General features: G+C 47.0%; 1 protein-coding gene across 1 annotated transcript in view; it reads left to right on the top strand.

The window, feature by feature from the left end:
- MUC16 (mucin 16, cell surface associated) overlaps positions 1-12394 on the top strand; it is a 159085-nt gene extending 146691 nt beyond the window's left edge. The window contains exons 106-113 of the mRNA XM_043990385.1: positions 4579-4646; positions 6268-6416; positions 7310-7473; positions 8611-8678; positions 9504-9676; positions 10061-10102; positions 10791-10870; positions 12216-12394. Coding sequence (XP_043846320.1) covers positions 4579-4646; positions 6268-6416; positions 7310-7473; positions 8611-8678; positions 9504-9676; positions 10061-10102; positions 10791-10870; positions 12216-12314 — 843 coding nt within the window. The 3' untranslated portion in view covers positions 12315-12394. The remainder of the gene's footprint in view (positions 1-4578; positions 4647-6267; positions 6417-7309; positions 7474-8610; positions 8679-9503; positions 9677-10060; positions 10103-10790; positions 10871-12215) is intronic.
- Positions 12395-12668: the final 274 nt, after the last annotated feature.

The following is a 12668-nucleotide window of genomic DNA, read 5'->3' as shown; positions in this document are numbered from 1 at the left end:
AGTGGGTAAATAAAGCACAGGCCCTGGATTGAATATGAGTTCAAATCCAGCCTCAGACACTTGACACTTACTAGCTGTGTGACCCTGGGTAAGTAAGTCACTTAACCCTCATTGCCCTGCCAAAAAAAAAAAAAAGTAACAAAAGTCAGTCTGAAAAGAGCTTGGAATTTTATTTGGATTGCAAATTCATCATGTAGGAACATTGGAGAAGTAAAAAAATGAAATATGATTTAGGTAGAAATAAGAGAGACATCATATCCAAGGATAAAGAGGTGATGCATCTGCTGGGTTTTGCCCTGCCCCAACCACCTCAGGAGTATTGCATTCAGTTCTTGGCACAACATTTCCAAAAGCTGTCAAACTGAGGAACATCCAGAGAAAGGTGACTAGGAAGTTGATGGGCACTGAGTTTGTGTCATGTCATAATTGGTTGAGTTAGTGAGCTTTACTCTGGATAAGAGAAACTTGGTGGGGGCCAGGCAGGGTTTTTTAAAAAGCCCTCAGTGGAAAAGGGATTAGATTTGTTCTGCTTAACCCCTATGGGTGGGCTAAGGAGCAATTAGTGGATGTAAGGAAAAGCTTTGTAGCAAGTAGATACAAAGTGGTCGCCTTGAGTGATCGTGACTTCCCTGCCTCTTACTAGAGGTCTTCAAGCAAAGGCTGTTGGGGATGGTGGAAAGAGGATTCTTGTTCATATTTAATTTCCAGCCATGAAATTGTATGATCTTTCCTCAGTGGGCATTAGTCAGAAGTTTCATGTGCCCAGATGTTTGCCCCAGTAATGAAGCACTAGGTTCAAGTAGTGCCTTAGCCCAGTCCCCTCCATTACCATAGATCAAGGACGTAGAAGCTCTTTCACTTATCACTTATTTGTCCTTGAGACAATCACTTATAACTCTGGGCCTCAGTTTTCTCATCTGTATAATCAGAGGGTTGGACTAGATGGTCTTTGAGGTCCCTTCTGGTAGAGCTATGTCAATAGTCCTTCCCGAGGCCTCCAAGTTTGGAAGCATCTCCCCACCCCTTTTCATCCCTTGCATCATCCGACAGCATCAGCAGCCTTAAGGACAAAGAATCTATCAATCTCCTGGCACAAAGGAGGCTTAGAGACCAGACTTGCCCGGGATCTACAGGAAATCTCGGCTGCATCTCTTACAAGAATCAAGTCTCACTCAGAGAGTCCTCAAATCCCCACACACTGTCTAGCCCCTTCCCTGCCTGAAACCTGTGGACACATCTTCCCCTGCTATTAGAATGAAAACTCCTTGAAAGGAAGGTCTGTGTGCCAGTTATATTCCTATTTCCAAAAGTCTTGTTATCTTCCATTTCCCAAGCAAGCAGCTCTATTCTTTCTCTTTCTTTCACCTATGCCTCAGGTCAGGGGACCCAACCACCCATGTCCTCCCTAAAATGTGGCACCCTGAACCACACACAGTACTCCAGATGAGGGAGGCAGGAGAATGGAAAGAAAATGGAGTTGGGAGTTAGAATTTATTTACATCTCATTTTTGATGCTTAGTACCTAGGTGAGCTTGAGCACTTTATATTTACGGGCCTCAGTTTCTTCAGCTGCAAAATGAAAGGGTTGAACTAGATGACCTCTGAGGTCCCTTTCAACTCTAAATCTATGTGCCTGTGAGACAGGATCTTGAACAAACCTCCTCCCTTAGTCCTGCATGTGATGCCTCTCTTACTGGAAAAGCTCCAGTGCTCCTCAGACCTTGGACCACTGATATTCCCCTTTAACACAAGACTTTGACCACCAACATGTAATTCCTCCATGCCAACTTCTTATCTTTTTTTTTTCAGGGCAATGAGGGTTAAGTGATTTGCCCAGGGTCACACAGCTAGTAAGTGTCAAGTGTCTGAGGCCATGTTTGAATTCAAGTCCTCCTGAATTCAGGGCTGGTGCTTTATCCACTGCACCACCTAGCTGCCCCCATGCCGACTTCTTATTAATGCTTCTCTTCTATCTCTGGCACTCTCATTCTCTCTCCATCCCTTCTGGTTCCATAGAAAGCTCAAGCATTTCTATCATCTATACCTTTGGACCACATCAGTAGGATCCTTATGAACTTGTGCTTCCCCCTAATCCACTCTGATCACTATCTACCTCCTTTCAACCATTTATCCATCCACCCATCCATGAATCCGCCCATCCATGCACACTTCTACTTCTATATCATCTATCCATGCATCCATCCAACCAACAAATATTTATTAAGCATATTCCATATAAGATGAAGGAGAAGGTAGATAAATGTCACACAGACCTTTCTTTCAAGGAGTTTTCATTCTAATTGCAGAGCAAGACATATCCACAACCAACTATTATACAAGAGTGAAATAAATGTAAATGAGGAGACTAAGTGATATAGTATATAGAATGGAAGTTAGGAAGACCTAAATTAAATCCTGCCTTAGAGACTTACTAGCTGTTTGACCCTAGATAAGTAACTTGACCTCTCAGCCTTAGTTTTCTCATCTGTGAAGTAGTGATAATAATACCACCTACCTGGAAAGGTATTTATAAAGATCACCTTGAAGGGCTATAGAAATGTTAGTTATGACTTTGAGAGGTCTGGACAAAGTCCTATAAGAAATTTTAAGAGGGAGGATCACATTTATCTTGGGGGTGGGAGGGAGGGAAGGACTGGGAAGGATTCTTGGAAGAAATGACTCCTGAGCAAAACCATAACTAGCAGTTTTTGTGTCTGAGTCAAATAGGGGCAATTGTGGGGGGTTGGTGCAAGGAAACAAGGAGGTTTGGCTGCGGTATATCACCAGGGGCATATCTCCCCACCTCCATGGTGAGTGAGACCAGGCAAAGGAGGAGAGTCTCATTTGCACCATCTAAATCTCCTACCTGAAGAGGAGGAGAGATATGCCCCAAGTGGAAACTGCTACTGTGGGCAGGAGCAAGCTAGTGAGGTGCTAGAGGGGTATTGTGCCCTTGAACAATACTAGTGGTAGGGCAAATCACTTGTGGTCCCTCCCTAGTTATGTCTCTGTACCACAATTGGGTCTCCAGGGAAGGGAGAGATTTTGAAAAGAAGAAGACATTTCAGACATGGAGATGAGAAGGCAGGATAGGAATGGGTGTTGGGGAAGTGATGGGGCAGTGGGGGCAGAAGACCAGTTCAGTCTGGCTGGAACATAGAGTGAGAGAAGGAAATGTGGTGCAGTGGGAAAAAATGGAAGGATTTAGAGTCAAAGGACCTGGATTCAGATCCTGCCTCTTTTATTTGCTACCCATGTGGCCTAAGGAATGTTACATCTCTTTAGGCCCCAGTTTTCTTAATTGTAAAATAACATTGGTAAGGGGCGGGGGATGTTGGATGACCTCAGAGGTCCCTTCCATAGCTAAATTTATGATTCAAAAGATTTGAAGATAAAAGATAGAAAGGTCAATTAAACCCAAACAGTGGAGGGTCTTGAATGCCAGACATAGAGGTTGATACATTATTTAGTAAGTAATGAGGAGGCTCTGAGGGTCATTTAAGTAGAAGAATGATGTGGTCAGAGGAGGTATCAGGAAAATGACTCAGGCAGTTTGCAAAAGATGGATGAGGGAGGGCATAAAGTTAAGGCCAAAAGAATGCTTTGAAGGTGATTACAGCTTCCTTCCTGGTCTAGCAATTAGCACATCCCAGAGAAGACATTTATAGGACATTTATACTCTGTGAGAGCCATAACTAGGGTGTGTCAATTAGGGCTTTGTCCCAGAGAGCTAAGGAGTAATGACAGCATGTACAATCCTCTGTGTCCCCCACCCCTGTAGAGTCCCCCCTCCCCACCAGTGTCCTGGGGTTTCTGTTCCCCCCTCCATAGGACAATATCAACCCCACACCCAAATGTTGATACCTTTGCCGCCCCTTACCCTGAAAGAGGTTCGTGGCACTTTCTCCAGAACTAACATTTCCAGCTAGGGCTCTGCATTTTCCAATGGAGGGTTAGAGAATGCTCTCCTTCCTGTCCCCTTTGTTCTCTGGGCCTGTATACCTCTGCCTCAGAAAGACCTGGAGTTAAATCCTGCCTCTGACAACACACTGACTATGCAACCCTGGCAAAGCATTTAACTAAGGGTCCCAGATAGTTTCTAAGATAATCAGGTTGTAAGGCAAGTGTGATCTGTATTGGTTGGGAGAGAAGGAGAGGGGAAGAGAGGAGATGGGGAGGGAGAGAGACACACACACAGCGTGGGGGATGAGACAGAGGGGAAAGAGAGGGGGGAGTGGAGGGAGTGATCAAGAGAGTGAGAGCAGGGGCAGCTAGGTGGCACAGTGGATAGAGCACTGGCCCTGGATTCAAGAGGACCTGAGTTCAAATCCGGCCTCAGACACTTGACACTTACTAGCTGTGTGACCCTGGGCAAGTCACTTAACCCCAATTGCCTCACCAAAAAACAAAACAAAACAAAACAGAGAGTGAGAGAGCGAGCCTGTGGAGCTGTCTTCATAACAACTCTTCCAGTTCTCAGAATGGATCCTGCAGAGCTTCCCCAAGCTTTTCTTGGGTGCCTGGGGAGGAACAGGGGTAGGGGCACACTCTGGTCTACCATTCTGTTCTCTATTTCAGATGACACAGCTGTACTCAAGCAGCCAGCTCCAGGATAGATTCCGCTACTGCCTCATCACAGGCCTCAGGTAGGTGTGGCTCTGGCCAGGAAAACCAGCCCCCCCCCCCCCCAGCTAACCCTCCCCATCTCTCCCCCCCACTGCCCCTGTGCTGGCACTTAATGGATAATTGATTGCTCTTCCCCGACCCCTGCCAACCCCATCATTGGCTCCATCTGGGCCAGTCTTCCTGCTGGCTTCTGACAGCACTAAGATCTATGATCTAAGACCCCTGGGGACACTCAGGGCAAGGCTAGTTCTGGACAGGCCAGATTTATCTCCAGTGTCCTTGTGAAGAGACAAGAAAAGGAACTGGGCACAGCCAATCTTGCCTCAGGCTCCCTCCCTCTCCAGTGGGGCCCAGTGGCAGGGTCCAAACCAATTGCAGAATCAAGTGTTGGGATGAATTGCAGAGGATGTTTAGTGGGCCTTAGACCTGAACAAGAGTCCCTAATACCATAGGGCTGACATATGGTCATCCATCTTCTGTCTGAAGACCTCTAGTAGGAGAGAACTCCTCTTTTCCCAAGGCTGCCCCTTCCACTTTGGGGCAACTCTAATGTCTTTCCTTTTATCAAAATAACTTTGTCTCTTGGCAAGGTATAACCCTGCATAGATGGATAACTGGGGTCCCATCTCATCATGGTCCTCCCCTTAACTTTCTCCCCAGTGACTTCAATGTGCCTGGCCCTCTCCCTTCCTCTAGGCCTCCCAAGAATGTTCAACATCGTTTGGATTTTGTTCCCCACCTCCTCTCCTTTTCCCTCCCTTCCCAAGCTTCCTCCCCCATGTTCATGCCTTGTATCCCTCTAGTCAGGGCTTTATTCTGCTTTTCCAGTCAGACTCATAAACAGTTGTGGGCTCATGAATTAGTAAGTATTAATGGCTTAATGTTACACAACCCCCTCAAAAAATACCTCAAGCACCAGAATATTTTGCCTCTCAGCTTCTCAATGTAATGCCTTAAGATTCTGATTAGAGGACCAAGGGGTTTGAATCACAGTTCCACTGCAGGAGAAGGGAGGAGAGAGGGGGGGAGAGAGAGGAGAGACAGAGACAGAGACAGAGACAGAGAGAGAGAGAGAGAGAGAGAGAGAGAGAGAGAGAGAGAAGAAAGAGAAAAGAGAAGAGAAAAAGAGAAGATAAGAGAGAAAAAAGAAAGGAGAAGAAAAGAGAGAGAAAGGAGAGGAAGAGGGAAAGGGAGAAGGTTTGTATTTGTGTGTGAGAGAAAGAGAGGGGGGAGAGAGAGAGAGGAGAAAGAGGAGAGAAAAGAGAAGAAAGAAAGGAGGAAAAGGAGAGGGAGAGGGTATGTGAGAGACAGACAGACAGACAGACAGACAGACTTCCTTAAAATCAGAGTTGCTGGTGGTTGGGTGAGCAAAAGAGAGAGGCCCTATAGAAGAACTCTGCTCCTTCCAGTGAGATTAGATTAAGTGAACATGTATCCCCACTGCCTCGCACAGTACCTTGCACATAGTAGGTGTTTAATAAATGCCAGTTGATTGATGAATTGATCTGAGGTTTTGTGGAATCCTCTCACACTACCTCCCTGGGCTGGTGAATTTGTAGACCAAGGCCACAGTGGGATGGGCAAGTGGGTCCCCAATTGTGGAAGGCCCCTGGCCAAGCATCCTGCCATCTTGGTCCACAGGATAGGCTCTGTGTTGGTCACCTGCAACTGCAGCTTCTCCTCCAACCTGGATCCTGACACCATCGGACAAGTGTTTCTGGACAGGACCCAGAATGCCACCGCCCACTGGCTGGGGGACTCCTACGAGCTGGATAACCTTCAAGTGACAAGTAGGGAAGGATGCCAAGGGCTGAATGGCCTGGGTGGGAGGGGATGGGAGAAGGGAAGGGAGCTTATGGGGAGCAGAAGCAGAAGAAATCACTTGGGAAGCTTGTGCTGCAGGAAGTTGGGGTGAAATTAAGACATGGGATTGAAGTGTAGCGCTTAGCTAGGAAGTTTGTTAGACTATAAGGTACAGAGAACCCCAGGGAGAGAACTCCCTTTACCAGCACATATCAATACATGTTTTGTACCTTAAAGTCTCAGAGTGACCTGGGGCATTGAGAGGTAAAGAGACTTGCCCAGGGTCACAAAGGCAGAAAGCTCCCTCTACCAAAGCATATTTTAAAACCTCTTGGAAATTTATTCCTGGCTTGGGGAATTTAGGGACCCTTTCCTGGGGAGGTGAAATTGGAGCTGAACTTCCTAATCTTGTGTGCATTTTATACATGAGTGCTAATCTTGTTGGGAATTTCTGGAGTTGACACAAATGCAGAAAGAAAGTGTCCTGGGAAAAGTCATCATAAGACAAAGTTAAAGGGGGTATCAGGGCGGTCTCTAGGCAGATCTGATGAACAAACCTCATTGCATCCCATCTTTTCCACATGTAAAATGAGGGAGCTGAATTCTTAAGTGGCCCTCCAGCTCTGGCCATCTGTGGTTTTAACTCACCAGACTTTTCCTGGGAGCAGTTGGGTGCTTCCAGCCCTCCTGAAACAGACACTGGTGCCATCTATCTCAGAAGGTCAGGGTGTGAGCTAGAGAAAGGGCCAGTTACACTTTTATCCCTGGAGAAAGGGGACTGTTTTATATGACCTCTCTCTGACCTCTCCCAGATTTGGTCTCCACCTTACCACCACCACCACCACCATCATCATCATCTTTTTCTTTGTTCTTTCCCCAGAATTGGAACTAGCCTTTCCACTGTCTACAGCTAAGCCATTGATTGACTCCAGGCTCCAACATTTCCGGCTAAACTTCACCATCACCAGCCTGCTCTATTCCCAGGACTTGACACTCCCTGACTCAGCCAAATATCAGGACAACAAAAATGGCATTGAGGAGGCGGTAAGCTCCTTCCCAACCCCTTTCATTGGGGTTTTCAGCACCATGGACAGCACCCAAGTATACCCTTCCTTGGCCTTTCCCCTAGAGTATGGGCCACAGCAGAGCTATAGCAGAGTCCTGGACAACCTCCATCCACTATGTTCCGTGGAGAATAATTGGGAAGAAGTTTCAGTCTAAAGACTCACCAAGAAAATGGGGCGACAAAGGCAACAGACAGGGCCTTAGTGGGGGAGGGGAGGTTCGTGAAGGTTTCAAAACTGGGGTTATTGTATTTTTTAGTGGACCTATGATTTCACTGATATAGAAATGTCCCAGTGAAGCAATTCCCTCTACCAAAGCAGATCAATACCTTATCTGCACCTTAGAGGGAGTTGCCTGTTATGTGAAGAAGCTAGGGGTCCCAATGGATAGTGTGTTGAATTTGGAGTCAGGAAGACCCGAGTTCAAATCCTGTCTAAGACATTTGCTTGTGATCCCTGGCAAGCTATGTGACCACCTAGCCTCAGTTTCCTCATCTGTAAAACATGGGAGTTGCACTTGATGTCCTTGAAGCTCCCTTCCAGCTCTAAATTTAGGATACTGTAATTTGCCGAGCATCATGTAACCAGTATGTCACAGATGGAATTCAAACTCAGGCCTTCCTTGAACCTGGGTATGCCACACTACCTCTAAGTTGGCAGGAGAAAATATGACAGAGATGAAAGTCAAGGAAGGGAATGGATACAAAGGATAGGATGAAGAGAGAGAAGTGATTTTAGACACCATTTAGCCAACCCTTTCATATTACAGAAGGAAATGCTGAGTCTGGAAGGGGTATACCCAAGACCACCCTGTTAGTGAGAAAGAAACAAGTGGGTGGTTTGAGCCTGAAACAGAAATGGAAGGGCCTTTCTGGAAAACTTTTCAGAGTGAGAGGCCCTCTACTCCCCCTTGGTTGGCCCCCGGTACCCAGAAAGGTGAGCTCAGTCACCTGTTCCATTAATCTAGGCCTGACTAGGCTGGTATCTGCCAGGCAGAGAGGCTAGCCCCATGGCATGGCTTTTCTTTTTTTAAAGAAAGGGTTTTTAAGTATCTCTTTTTTCTAGACACAATCAAGCCTGAGGGCCAGATCTCAGGAAATGTTCCTTTTTCTTACAGCTAAACCAGCTCTTCAGAAACAGCAGCATCAAGAAGTACTTCTCTGATTGTCAAGTGCAGACCTTTAGGTGAGGTTTCTCCCCAGGGACAGCTCCGTCAAGGACGTCACTTCTCTCTGGCTTCTCACCCCCACGATTCCAGGAAGCAGCACTTGGTGGATGGATGCCAGTTCCCAGAACAGACCATGTTCAGGACACAGCATCCCTTCCCTAAGCCCTTCCTCTGATGTGTCTCAGGAACCTACCGTTTTTCTCTTTTCTATCCTTCCTTCCCTCCCTTCTTCCCTCCTGAAAGCTACCTTAGACCTGCAACCAGGGAAGGGTCTGGGAGATACAGAAAACATCAGGCTTATACTGACAAACTGCCTGGAAGATTAATCAATCAATCAACTAAGAAGCATTTATGGATCTCCTGCTTTGTCCCAAGCAGGGGGACAGGTGCCGGGGAATATAAATCCCCAAATACACAAATGAAGTAGTCCCTGCCTCCAAGGAGGTTACAGTCTAGGGAGATTACATGTACATGGATAAGTTTATACAAGAGTATATATCACTGATCACCCAATCAATAAGCTTTTAAGCAGCATGCTCTATACATCAGGCACTGTGCAGAAGATACAAAGAATAAAGCAGGCCTTGTCCTCAAGGAGTTTACGATCTAGATACATATATAAGTATCAACAAAACACTTAATAAATTAATCTAATGTTGGTGGGGAGGCACCAGCAGCCACATGGTGTGGTGAGAAGAGTTCTCTTGTCCAGAAGGGTTTCCTGCCAGGGCCAGAGGCCTGCTCTGTCCAGCCCAATTCCCCCACGGCCACTGCTTGGGGTCCTCTCCTTCCTAGCTGCCCTCTTCCTCTCTCGCTTGCTGACATCATTATCTCTTCTTTAGGCCTGTCCCTCCCAGCAGCCACACAGGGGTGGACTCCCTGTGTGATTTCACACAAACCACTCGAGGCCAGGGCTTTGACAGGGCTGCCGTGTATGAAGAGTTCCTCAGACTGACAAACAATGGCACCCGACTACAGAACTTCACTCTGGATCGGAACAGTGTCCTGGTGGATGGTGAGGGGCCAAGCGGGAGGTTGGCTCTCCAGCCTGCTCTCTCTGTCTTCTTAAGGGGGTCTATGGGGAACAAGCACTGATGGGCTGTGGGGAGGGATAAGGACTTCCTGGAATGCTAGACTCCTGACATCTCAAGCCCCAAAGACAACATTCCCTGGTGCCTACACTTCCTCTTCCCTCCCTGAATGCCATTCCCCCATCTCAACCCCTGTCCCATGCAAATGTCTCTCTCCATGATCCCTATATCTTTTCCCCGCTCCTTGATCCCTGTCTCTTGTGGTCTCTCCAACTATTATTCTCTCATCATCTTTTTCACCCAATCTAGCTCCCTGGCTCACAACCCATAAATTTCCTATCCTTAATTCTATATTTTTCTGTCCTCAGGGTATTCTACCAACAGAATAGATGGAACAATGAAGAAAACCCGTGAGTGCAGCCCCATGCCAGTTCCCCATGGGAGGGAGCTAAGGCTACTTCTTGAAGATTAGGAGAAGGGGGGAGGCAGGAACTGAGTCTCCAGGATGACTGCGCTCAATGCTGAGCATCCTAGAACACTTGTCTTGGACTATGCTCATCAGACAAATGAATAGTGGTCATCCTTATCAATTGTCAGATCCCTGACTGTGTTTTCAATTCCTGAGCATCCGGTGTAGGGATACATGGGAAGGGTTCTGTGTCCTCGCACCATAGTCATTCCCCTGTAATTGGATATGACTTAGTATCACTGTCACATTTTCTTGTTTTGACATTGGATTTCTGTGCTTCTTGTCCCAGAGTATAACAGCGAGGATCCTGAACCATTTTTTTCTGCCCCCAAGTGACCTTCCCTCGGTTTACCCAACTCCTTTTCTCCTATGCTCTGGGACCCAGATCCTTTCTTTAAATTCACTCCCATGGTCTTCCTGCCCCCCTTTCCCTAGGTCAACTTCATCAGAATGGCAAAGGTCTGGTAGTGTGGGAAGTGGTAGATGTTCTGGATCGGGTCCTTTAGCTTACAACCTGCATCCTACCCATGAATTGTCCTTCCCAGAGGGGTGGGAATTGCAAACAACACTCCCCACTCTATGCTTACCCCCATGATGACCCTTGAGCATCTTCTCCTTTTTCCCTTTAGACCTGCCCTATTGGGCCATCATCCTCATCTGCCTAGCTATGCTCCTGGGGCTCATCGTTAGCCTGATATGCTGCTTTGTGGTAAGAAAACCCTTGGGGAACCCCTAAGAGCCACTGAGGACTCTCTCTCTCTCTCTCTCTCTCTCTCTCTCTCTCTCTCTCTCTCTCTCTCTCTCTGTGTGTGTGTGTGTGTAAGAGAGACAGACAGAAAGAAAGAAATATAGACAGGCAGACAGACACAGAGAGACAGAGAAACAGAGACCAGGAGAGAAAGAGAGGATCCCTATGGGAGGAAGCCTTTGTGATGGCAGTGGAAAGACTGCTAGATTTGGAGCCAGAGACACTGGGTTCAAATCCTGTAATATATGTGACCATCATCAAGCCACCTCAATGAGTCGGTTTCCTCATCTGTAAAATGAAGAGATCGGATCATATGGCCTCCAATCTCCCTCCCAGCTCTAAATCTATGATGTCCTGATCCCATATGCTTGTCAGAGAGTGAATGAGTGTGTATATGTGAGAACATAAGTGTGGTTATGGCTGCATATATGCATCTGACTATAGGAGAGGATGTAAGTGCATGTGAGTTTAGAAAGTGTAAGGTACAGTGTATGTGTCAGGGGGCAGCTAGGTGACACAGTGGATTAAAGCAGCAGCCTTGGATTCAGGAGGACCAGAGTTCAAATCCAGCCTCAGACACTTGACACGTTCTAGCTGTGTGACCCTGGGCAAGTCACTTAACCCTCATTGTCCCACCAAAAAAGTAATAGAGGTGTGTGTCTATTCATATGTGAAGGAGGGTATGTGTGCCTGAGTGAGAATTTGAGAGAGAAATTTCTGTGCGTCGGAGAGACAGAAAGAGAGTGAGAAAACACACAGTGCCTGGCACTTGGCAGGCACTGAACAAGTGCTTATTAAATAGAATTGAAAATGGAGAGACAGAGATGGAGAGACACAGACAAAGAAAGACAGAGACCAAGATAGCTAGAAAGAGACTGAAACAGAGACAGAAATAGAGAGAGATAGAGAGGGGTAAAAGATGAAGAGACAGAAACTTAGGTAGAAACAGAACTACAGGGAAAGAAACAAAGACAGAAAGAATGAATTTACTTAGGAGAAAGTTTCAAGTAGCCTTCCTTCAGACTCTCCCTGTTACCTTCTCAATCAGTAGAGAGTTCTTTCAATGAGGCTCATGAACACGCTACCTAGGTGCCTTCTCCCTAAACCTGGCCTTAGGTTTGGGCAGAAATGTACAAAGTTAGCAAGTGAGACCAGCTCCAATAACCCTGATTCCTGGCTATGATCCTGGGGCTCCACAAGGCTGCCTTCAGGTCCTCTCTGGGACCACAGCTATGTACAAGGGGCTCTCAGCAGGGGTGGTGCCCCCATCCCTCCTGACCGTTCTCCATCCCTCAACTCTATACAGGTCACCATGTGCTTGCGGAAAAAGGAAGGAGATTACGAGGTCCAAAGGCGAACCATCAGCTCTTACCTCTCCCACCTGGACCTGAGGAAAATTCATTGATAATGGACTGTGATAAAGTAGCAAAGTGAACCCAGGCACCTTGACCCCTGGTGCTGACCATAACCTTGGAGGGGGCTGGGCTCGGGCTGGAATAAACACTGGGCCTCGATCATTCTGGATTGGCCAGAACACCGCCTCTGTCTCTTTCTTACCTTTTGCCCTAGTGTGGAGGGTGATTCCTCTGGGTAGGAACTGAGGAAAGAGAAGTCCCACATACACACATCCCCGGGTCTAGGGTCCATGACACCTCCTCAGGCATCATCACTCCTCTCTGGCAATGCCCAGGCTCTGATCTGGCCTATCCCACTGTCAAAGGTGAGGAAGTGGGGCTTGCAAGAACAAGGAAAAGCCCTG

The sequence above is a fragment of the Dromiciops gliroides genome, chromosome 1 (genome assembly GCF_019393635.1).
Source record: "Dromiciops gliroides isolate mDroGli1 chromosome 1, mDroGli1.pri, whole genome shotgun sequence".
Lineage (NCBI taxonomy): Eukaryota > Metazoa > Chordata > Mammalia > Microbiotheria > Microbiotheriidae > Dromiciops > Dromiciops gliroides.
Note: the sequence above shows the minus strand (reverse complement) of the source record. Positions and strands in the feature narration are given on the sequence as shown.